The sequence below is a fragment of the Mus caroli genome, chromosome 9 (assembly GCF_900094665.2).
Source record: "Mus caroli chromosome 9, CAROLI_EIJ_v1.1, whole genome shotgun sequence".
Classification (NCBI taxonomy): domain Eukaryota; kingdom Metazoa; phylum Chordata; class Mammalia; order Rodentia; family Muridae; genus Mus; species Mus caroli.
In genome coordinates this window covers 60,004,305-60,014,970 of record NC_034578.1, presented here as the reverse complement: position 1 = coordinate 60,014,970, position 10,666 = coordinate 60,004,305, and the positions used below count along the sequence as shown (strand labels likewise).

At 50.3% G+C, this 10,666-nt stretch overlaps 1 protein-coding gene across 1 annotated transcript in view; it reads right to left on the bottom strand.

Moving 5' to 3' along the window:
- Positions 1–2,617: 2,617 nt before the first annotated feature.
- The window catches only part of Cln6 (CLN6 transmembrane ER protein), a 13,495-nt gene continuing 5,446 nt past the window's right edge, over positions 2,618–10,666 (bottom strand). Inside the window, exons 3-7 of the mRNA XM_021172099.2 lie at positions 9,571–9,669; positions 7,784–7,972; positions 7,285–7,340; positions 5,746–5,868; positions 2,618–4,005 (exon numbers count right to left, since the gene is read on the bottom strand). Of these exons, the coding sequence (XP_021027758.1) occupies positions 3,735–4,005; positions 5,746–5,868; positions 7,285–7,340; positions 7,784–7,972; positions 9,571–9,669 (738 nt within the window). The 3' untranslated portion in view covers positions 2,618–3,734. The remainder of the gene's footprint in view (positions 4,006–5,745; positions 5,869–7,284; positions 7,341–7,783; positions 7,973–9,570; positions 9,670–10,666) is intronic.

Here is a 10,666-nt window from a genome sequence, read left to right as displayed (position 1 = left end):
CCCTGGACTTCACCGACTTTCGCTGGCTCCTCTTTACCACTCTCTGGACTACCATCCCTCCCCGTGGAAGGGGTTTTAGGCAAGGGGCCCTTCCTTTCCACCCAGGCTACTTTGTCTATAAGAGCCTCCAGGAATGTCTTAGGTTATATGGGGGTAGGGGCTCAGGATACAGTTCAGTTGGTAGAACATTTGCCTAGCATGCAAGCCCTGGATTTGACCCACAGTACCACATAACTCATATTGTGCAAGCCTGTAAGTCCAGTAAGAGAATAAAGGCAGGAGGATCAGAAGTTCAGAGTCAGCTTGGACTGCAGGACACTAAGTTCCTGGCCCCAGCCCTGTCTCCCTAAATCCTGCTCTCACCCAAAAGCCATGTTCTTCCCCTTGCTGCTTTCTTATGGAACTGTGTTCCTAGGTAAGCGCTCCTGCCTCTCAGAGTTGGAGTGTAATGGGGTGGTCCTTATTCTCCCCCACACCCAGGCAAGTGGGTCTTGGCAGCATCTGTGTACCTGCTGGGTAAAATGTGGAAGGGCAGGAAGTGGTCCTCGGACTTTGCTCTCCCCTGCCTCCATCCTATCTATCCTTTTGTTTCAGGGCTCTCCTGAGCTAACTAGTGTCCCTGGAATCCACGTCTACCTAGAGCCTAAGGGACTTCCTCTGAAGTAGGGTCCGTGGATGTAGATGAGGTGAAGTCATACAGAGCAGACAGGATAGGTGCTAGGCCAAGGAGAGCCACACCACAGAGGGATGGCCATGACTAATGGGCTCACAGCCCTGAACACCCACAATGACCTAGGACCCACCACAGGCTGGAAGAGGCAGCGAAGAGACATCCTCTAGAGCCCTTGAGAACACAGCCTTGTCAGTACCTCACCCCCAGAAATGAACAGATAGACATGGGCTGCTCGCAGCCATCACGTTCATGGCACCTTACAGCGGCCTTGAAAGTCATGTGGGGGGCTGGTGAGATGTCTCAGTGGGTAAGAGCACCCGACTGCTCTTCCAAAGGTCCGAGGTTCAAATCCCAGCAACCACATGGTGGCTCACAACCATCCGTAACGAGATCTGGCGCCCTCTTCTGGAGTGTCTGAAGACAGCTGCAGTGTACTTACATATAATAAAAATAAATAAATCTTAAAAAGAAAAAGTCATGTGGACTGCACACGTGCCTGAGCAGCAAGGAACTGGGACCCCAAGGATCCCACTAGGTACAGCCCAGAGAGGCGTCAAGATGCCCTGTTGCTCCGTTTCCAGAAGAAGCTGTAGCTGCAGTCTGGAGCCACACTGAGTAGCCAGGACCTGGAGTGGTGGTCCCCGAAGGAGCCCACCTGCAGAGTGGCCTGCAGGGCCCATCCCCACTTTCTGAGTACTCCTGGTCTCTCCTACAACCTGTTGGACTCTGGGAACCAATTCTCTAGAAGCTTGATGGTAGAACTCCTGGGAGATGAAGCCAGGCTCCACCCACCAGCTTTCCAGGGTGACATTCCTAGTCAACTGTCCAAGAGGCACACAGTGGCCCAAGGCTCCAGGAACTCTCTATTTCTAAATACTTGCTTTGGTGAGTATTTTAAAATGTTCTCTTAGGGATGAGATGGTTCAGTCACTAAAGTACTTGCCTTGCAAGCACAAGGACTCGAGTTCTAACCCCCAGTACCTACATAAAAAAAAACTTCTGGTGTGGTGGTCTGTTTATAATCCAGGCAAGCAGAAATGGAGACTGCTGGGTCCCTGAAGCCCGCTGGCCAAGGAAGCTAGTCTAATGGGCAGGTTCCAGGACAATTAAAGATCCTGTCTCAAAAATAAGGTGACTAGTTTTCCTAAAGGACACCTGAGGTTGTCCTCTGGCCTATGCTGCCCACACTCCATACTTCCCACTGTTTTCTTTCTTTCTTTTTTGTTTTTTGTTTTTTTTCTGAGACAGGGTTTCTCTGTGTAGCCCTGGCTGTCCTGGAACTCACTTTTGTAGACCAGGCTGGTCTCAAACTCAGAAATCCGCCTGTCTCTGCCTCCCAAGTGCTTGGATTAAAGGCGTGCGCCACCACCGCCCAGTCCCCACTGTTTTCTTAGTATAGGTTCCCCAAAATGTATAGTCTTCAGGCTCCACAAACTAGGCCTGTCCGTACCTAGGAGATAGCTGTGTAGACCTTCTGATGCTAGTCCTGAAATGGCAGTGTCCTGGAGACAGGCAGGACATGTTCTGGGTGGCTGAGGGGACAGACATGGCGGGAGCCCTGCTCCTCCCCACCCCCACCCTGTGCCTTCTGGCAATGTTACCCACATTCTTGTCTGGGGAGGTGTGGCCAGGCTACTTGCTGAAGGCTCTGGGCCACCTCCCCTGAACATGCTTTAGCGTCTCATTGTCTCCCAGCACTGGGACAACTTGTGGGACAAGCCCAGTGATGGGCCTGGAGGGTCTCCATTTCTCTTCACTGGCATAGACGCCTCTAAGGAACGTGGTATTGAGTCAAGGGGTAGAGGGGGTGCAGAATTCCCTCAGGTCTGCCATAAAAGAAAGCCTTACACCCTAGGACCCCATACCAACAAGTCTTTCCCTCAGTCCAGAACGCCCACTTGCCTCCCCACCACACTCCCAAAGCTAGAAACAGCCGCCGCCCAGGCTGGGCTTCAAAACAGCCTTTATTCAAGCCTCTCACCCCTGTCACCACCCCTACCCCAGCATGGGCTAGCCCACAGAAAGACCACAAGGGGAAGCTGAGGCACAGTCCCTGAGAGCAGCAGAAAAGAGGCAGGGTCATGCATGGAGTGTCCCCAAGACTCACAGCACAGGTCAGTCAGTGCTGGCTGCCAAATGAGGTGGTGGCGCCTTGTGCCAAGGAGACCTATATCTGAGGCCTGGGAGGAGGTGGGCTGGGGAGAGGCAGGAGCCACCATGCTGGGAACAAAGGCACCAGGCAGGTGGTGAGAGATTCAGGCTGAGATGTGCTGTCTCAAGAGTCTGACTTGTATTGTCTCAGACCCTTACAACAGGTTTTGGGGAATCTATAAAACAAGGGCTTGAGAACTCTGCCTTCCATGTAGCTCAGAACCCAGGCCAGCTTCGAGAGCTTAGCTGAGAGTGACTGGGAGTGGGGCCTCTGGCTCCCTGGAGACTGGGTTCTCAACAGTATATAAATGGGGTGTGAAGTTGGACAAGAGGCTGGGAGAAACACACCCCTGGGCTGAGGGTGGGGGTGGGGGCACGGTAAAAGAACCACTCTTCCTTGCTGCCGCTCCCTAACGGAATCAGTAACCACCAGTCCCCAGAGCCACAAACTATGGAGCCCACCAGAGCAAAAGAAGCCCAGAGATGGAACTGCTCTGTTTAAAGCACAAAAGAAGTTGGGACCCAGAAACCTAGGGCCCAGGGACAGGTAGCAGAGTCTCCTGCTTCTGCCCTGAGCAGCCCTCACCCGCTTGTCACCAGAAGATATCTCCATAAGGCCAGCCCAGTCCTGAGAGAGAGGGGTGTTATTCAGGCACCTCTAATAGTAATGAAATACAGGGGAGGGCAGGGGCCGGGATCTTGGCCTTCATATACTTCCCCAAACTAAATTCCATCTTAAGTCCAAAGGGGGGGAAAAGAAAAGATAAAACAAACTCAGAACCTGACCAGAACAGTTGAGTCTCTCAACAACACACTCTGCCCATCCCTGCCCCCAGTGCATAGTTCACATTACCACGGTGCATGCATGCACACATGTACAAACACCATGGCCTGGTGCCCCCAGTAAGCCTCACTGTTGACTGCTAATGTGGAGCGTGTAGAAGGCCCAGGGCTCAGGAACATAGATGACACCAGGGTACTTCTTTCTGAGAACAGGGTCATTCCACAGCCAAGCCACCCACAGAGCCACCAGTAAGAGGGTGAGCGCAAAGGAATACAAGAGGAAGAGGCCGTTGCTGTCCAGGAAGAGGCGCCTGCGCTTCTGGTGCAAGACGAGAGCCAGCATGGCGAAGAAGGTGAAGATGAAGAGGATGAAGATCTGGCCCTCGGTGACCAGGTACCTGGAGAAAGAGAACAGGGATGGAGGTGAAGTGGGTGCCATGGCAACACCATCTCTGGCATCCTCCTGGACCAAGTCCTAGGCTGCCCTCCCAGTCAATTGGAACATCTCACCTAGTGAGTGGACCGAGTGTGCCCAGAGGCATCATACTGCTCTGACTTTGAGTGGTTTAATCATACTCTGCTGGTTAGCTAGATGAGGGGGTGCACGACTTTAATCCCAACATTGGGGACTTCGAGGACAGCCTAATCTATAGAGTGAGTTCTAGGATAGTCAGACTTATATACAGAGCTGCAAATGTGTTTCATAACAACAATAAAGATAATAATAATACTCAGCTGGGCATGGTGGCTCATGGGTTTACACTGTGCCCAGGAGGCAGAGGCAGACAGGTAGGTCTCTGGCTGCTGCTACACAGCAAGTTCCAAGGCTATGTACTGAGAATCACAGGATATCTGGGCTTTGGGTTCTGGCTTCTCTTTCTTTTTCTTTTCTTTCTTTCTTTTTTTTTTTTTAAGATTTATTTATTTTATATATGTGAATACACTGTCACTGTCTTCAGACACACCAGAAGAGGGCATCAGATCCCATTACAGATAGTTGTGAGCCACCATGTGGTTGCTGGGACTTGAACTCAGGACCTCTGGAAGAGCAGTCAGTGCTCTTAACTGCTGAGCCATCTCTCTGGCTTTTCATACCACATTAGGACACTTCCACGTGATAAAAACTGGCTCTGGGGGCTGGAGAGATGGCTCAGCAGTTAAGAGCAGTGACTGCTCTTTCAAAGGTCTTGAGTTCAAATCCCAGCAACCACATGGTGGCTCACAACCATCCATAATGAGATCAGATGCCCTCTTCTGGTGTGTCTGAAGACAGCTACAATGTACTTATTTATAATAATAAGTAAATTCTTGGGCTGGTACAAGCAGGGACTGAGTGAGCAGGGCCAACCAGAGCAAGCAGAGGAACTAAATTCAATTCCCAGGAACCACATGAAGGTTCACAACCATCTGTACAGCTACATAAATTACTCATATACATAAAAATAAATAAATAAATCTTAAAAAAAAAAAAACTGGCTCTGGAGGAACAAGAGAATGCACTCTTTACAGAGAACACCGTGCAACATATGGTCTCAGTTCTCATACTCCCTGGGGCCTCATCTCTTGCTAGCTTGGTTTCTAGAGACAATTGAGTTTGGGGATTCCATCCCAATACATGGAGACTATTGTCATTACTGTCCTCTTGAAGTCTGGACCCCGCGTATAGAACACTCAGAGGCACTTGGTGGCTTCTACAAGGTTACCTACCTGTCTGCCTCTAGGGCACCCCAATGCCGACCTGTTCACTTAAGGGACTCCAGCTTTACAACCAAGGTCTAGGACCTTGGGGACATCATGCAACAACTTTGAATGACAACTTCAAGGCTGTTTTCTCCCTTATGAGGGTAACAACATAAACATCCCCACCTCTCAAGGTGTCTAGCAATGGCGCTCTCTCTCTCTCTCTCTCTTTCTGGTTTTTTTCGAGACAGGGTTTCTCTGTGTAGCCCTGGCTGTCCTTGAACTCACTCTGTAGACGAAGCTGGCCTCAAACTCAGAAATCCACCTGCCTCTGCCTCCCAATTTCTGGGATGAAAGGCGTGCGCCACCACGCCCGGCTTCTATGTGTGGGTTTTTACTGTGGTAGCTCAGTTAGTGCCTGTGCCCTTTGTCCACCCCATGTGCCAATGTCTACTCACCAGTAGTACAGACCACTGGGCACCACCAGGAGCAGGGCAGGTCCTGGCATGTGGCTCTCAGCCTTGCAGGTGGTGAAACAGCCACTGAAGTACATGAAGAGGATGAGGAAGAAGGGGATGTACCTGTGACAGAGAGGCAACAGCTTCACATGCCTGGCCAGGGGCCGTTTGGCCCCACCACCTTTCCACTGGTCCTAGTGTGTCACCGTGTTGGCATGTCATGCACACTGCTCTACATCCAGCCTTTTCTGCCCTAAAGTCAAGGTGGGAGGAACAGAAACTAAAAGGTAACTCTCATGCAAAGGCTCCTGTGTTAAACCTGAGGGGAAGGAGTGGGCGCCATGGTAACCACCTCCTGCCTGCCTTCCCTCTCTGGACTTGGTGCTGGCCCTGTCCTTCATTCCACATGGAGATGAGGGGATGAGAGGCTCTGTCCCATCCATGTCCCTCAAATACCAGCAAGTCCAGTGCCACACTAGCCTGGAAACTGAGCTACCCAGCAGGGCTGAGGTCTGAGAAAACACAGTGCTGGGGGAGCCAAGGAGAGTTGTGAAGGCCCTCACTCACCCTCAGCCCACAGTCTCTATCCCATCCAAGAGTATGGCTTCTCCCCCTCCACACGGGGGCTCCCTTTCAATTCCAACACACACACACACACAAACACACGCACACAAGCATGCATGCACACACACAAGCATGCATGCACACACTAATGCACGCAAGCACACACGCACACTTGCTCATAACTCCTGCTCACATGCAACCCTTTTCTGTCAAGTGACACCCTGACCCTCAATCCTCAGTCCACTCCCCCAACCTCTCCTGAGTTCTCAGCTTGTTCCTCCTCTCCCTACTTCCAAAGGGAAGAGTCATCTGTCAAGGTCAGGAAGAGCTGGCAAGAGAAGCCTTTCTGAACCAAGAGGATGAAGATCTATAACCTCAGACAGACCCAGAGACACCAGTGCTGGGCATGTGTGGAGGGAAGCGCCTCGCAGTGCTAGCCCATCACCTCCTAGCTAACAACTGCTCTCACCTCTTTCCTCTGGCTCTAGTTCATCTTGTGTAGGATGAAGGGAGGAAGAAGAAACCTTTACTTGAGCCCTAGATTCCCCTGGGAGAATGTTCTAAGATGGGGAATACAATCTGTGGCACCCAGACCTGGCCCTGCTGGACCTTCTCAGCTTTCTACGCCCACAACTGTCTCCTGCACCAGACCCACAACTCTCTGTGTGTTTGTTTATCAGGGCTAGGCTCCACCCTCCCCAACCCCAGGCTCATGAGGACAAGCATCTGCTTGCTGCCCTCTAGTGGCCGCTGTGGGAACTTCACGTAGGAAGGAGGCACTAGGAGGCCCCCTTAAGGCCAAAGGAAAGTAGCTGGGTCTTCCTAGCATGCTGAGCAGGGGTCCCACTCATAAACCCTTCACCGAGCAGAGAATACCATCCCAGATGCTCCACTCAGTAGCTGGAGACCTGGGATCCAGGGAGCCTTGTCGCCTGGACCCTGGATAGAACCTAGAGCAGTCAGCCCGCCACTCACCACATGCAGTGGCCCAGGTACTCGTCATAGTAGTACAACAGCTCAAAGGAGTCGATCTGAGAAGGCACAGGGGTGGCAGAGTGAGGGGGGCTGGGACCCATGGGACCCACCCCTGCCCCCTCTCTACCCTCCACCCACACACACCATTCTCATTCCCTCCCTAGGGTACCAGATCGGTCATGAGGAGCCAGTCACTGGGTCCTGCTATATAAACCAGGCCGGTCTTGAACTTGTAGCAATCCCTTTCTCTTTGTCTCCTGAGTGCTGGGGTAATAGACGTGCACCCCACAGCCACTCAGACACCGTGTCCCTTTGCAATTAGGAGCATACTAGTTTGGGTGGCGGTAGACAACAGTGCCTTCCCTCACTTAGGTGCATGCTTGTAATTTGGAGGCAGACAGGAGAATCAGGAGTTCAAGGTCACCCTTGCCGACTTATACAATCTGTGGTCAGCCTGGGCTACAGGAGTCATGAGGGCTGGCAGGGGAGGCAGCCTCACCAGAGTCTCCGGCTTGAGGTTCTTGATAATAGGGTTCTCTCTGACGGACAGGTGGTGCTGGTACCCACTGAAGAGCAGGCGATGGTTGACTGAGTCTCCCACCAGGTGGATGCTGGCTCCCATGATGAAAGTGATGATGCTGACATAGACTATAGACCGAGGCAGCGTTCGGGGGGACCGCTCAATAAGCTGAGGTGAAGAATGAGGGCCATGGCATGCCCCTGCCTCAATTACTATGTGTGATAACCTCTGCCTCCCTTCCCTCAGAAAAAACGGGATAGAAAGTCCCTCTGGAAGTTGTGAGTTCCTTAGCAGGGCAGCCTAGCTCCTGATCTTGGGGGAGTGTAAACCCAGCAGGGTCTGATGAACACACACTTCCTCTCCAGGATCATGGGGTGGAAGAGTTAGAGGCGGGATCAGAGCTTCAAGGCAGGTGTCCTGACCAGGCCTGGCCCTTCCACTACCTCAGTGTGTCCTGTGTGCGCCTTAGGTGGGCTAGCATGATGCATAGAACTGAGTTTTGAGTGGCAGGCCCTAGCAAACAGAAAATGTCAGGGTGTATGAAATGAGTGTGGAAGTTCTAAGAACCACAGAAACTGAATCTTGAGGTCAAGCCTCCTACTGTTAGAGATTTGAAATGTCTTTCATTTTACATTTTTTGTAAGGGCTGGAGAGATGGCTCAGTGGTCAAGAGCACTGGCTGCTTGCTCTTCCAGAGGTCCTGAGTTCAATTCCCAGCATGGTGGCTCACAACCATCTGTAATGGGATCCGATGCCCTCTTCTGGTGTCTCTGAAGACAACTACAGTGTACTCATATAAATGAAATAAATAAATCTTTAAAAATTTTTTGTAAAAATTTACTTATTTTTTTTAAAGATTTATTTATTTATTATATGTAAGTACACTGTAGCTATCTTCAGACACACCAGAAGAGGGCATCAAATCTTGTTATGGATGGTTGTGAGCCACCATGTGGTTGCTGGGATTTGAACTCCGGACCTTTGTTGGAAGAGCAGTCGGGTACTCTTACCCACTGAGCCATCTCACCAGCCCAAAAATTTACTTATTTTATGTATATGAGTACACCATAGCTGTCTTCAGACACACCAGAAGAGGGCATCAGATCCCATTACAGATGGTTATGAGCCACCATGTGGTTGCTGGGAATTGAACTCAGGATCTCTGGAAGATCAGTCAGCGCTCTTAACAGATGAGCCATCTTTCCAGCCCTCATTTTTAAATTTTTAAAGAAGCATTTACTGATTTCTTTTTTTTTTTTTTTTAAAGATTTATTTATTATATGTAAGTACACTGTAGCTGTCTTCAGACACTCCAGAAGAGGGAGCCAGATCTCGTTGCGGATGGTTGTGAGCCACCATGTGGTTGCTGGGATTTGAACTCCTGACCTTCGGAAGAGCAGTCGGGTGCTCTTACCCACTGAGCCATCTCNATGTGGTTGCTGGGATTTGAACTCCTGACCTTCGGAAGAGCAGTCGGGTGCTCTTACCCACTGAGCCATCTCACCAGCCCATTTACTGATTTCTTGTGCGTATATGTGGGTACACATGTAAAGGTCAAAGGGCAATCTGTGGGCGTTGTTTCTCTTTTATGTCATGTGGGGAGGAAAGTCAGGCCATCAGGCTTGGCAGCAAGCCCCTGACCCACTGAACCTGCTTACAGCTCATGACACACGCGCGCATGCATGCGTGAGAGAGAGAGGGAGAGGGAGGGGGAGAAAGAGGGGGAGGCGGGGAAGAGGATGGGAGGGAGACAGGCCAGTCTGTACCTTTAGCAGCAGGAAGGGCGTGATGACGTTGTAGGTCATGTGAAAGTAGTCCCCAACACTCGGCTTGTTGAGAGGAAACCACTGGATCGGGAATACCAGCTGAGGAGAGAGCATCACTCACAGGGAGGCCTGCAGGCCACTGACACCGCCCCTCAGACACTGAGCACTTCGCTTCCTGTGTTCTCTTGGAACCCCTTTAGCAGTCCCAGACCTAAAGGACTCCCAGAGAGAAACTGAGTCCCCCAGTCAATAAGTGGACTCTCCCAGTCATATACGATACACGAATATCCAGGCCCCTCTACACGATAGCACTTTTTCCCCCCGATTTTTATTTTTTAAAGTTTTATGTTTTATTTAATCTTTCATCTAAGGACAAAACACATTTACAGTCCAAAATCCTTCATAATTTGGAAACCTTTCTTTTTCCTTCGGCCTTTTTTAAAACCAAAACTACACTATCATAGTCCCATCTGTTTTATTTCGCCAACTGCCTGGAGTGTCAAATGCCTGCTGAGCCTTCCGCTGTGCAGGTCCTTGCTTAGGTTTATTTCGAGGCAGTTTTTGTTTTGTTTTCCAGGCTACTGTAAATGGGACTGTCTTTCTGAGTTCTTTCGCAGTCTGTACCTGCCTGGGGTAGAAGGAGGTTACTGATTTGGGTATGTTCATTTTGTAACCTGCCCCTTTGCTGGAAGTGCCTAGCCGCTAGGTTCGTTTTGTCTTAAGACAGGGTCTCTCTGAAGGCCATGTACCAGACAGGCCATCAAAGTACATGTGTAGTGTGGAAGGTTAGGCTTCATTAACAGAAACAGCAATTTGCATATATTGTATAGAGATATATCCTAATGTAGAGCAATCAAGGTGCAGAATATAGGGTATAAAACAGTTTCCTTTGGTTAGGAAAAAAAAGAAATTTCTATATATGTTTACATAACCAGAGAAAGGAGTGGAAGGGTATGCCCCAGCCCCTCGGAGGCAGGACAGGGATCGGACCAGGAAGGTCTAACGCTTCCTTATTTTGAGACTTCTACTCTCACTACTTGGAAGTGACTTTTTTTTTTTTTTTTTTTTTTTTGGTTTTTCGAGACAGGGTGTCTCT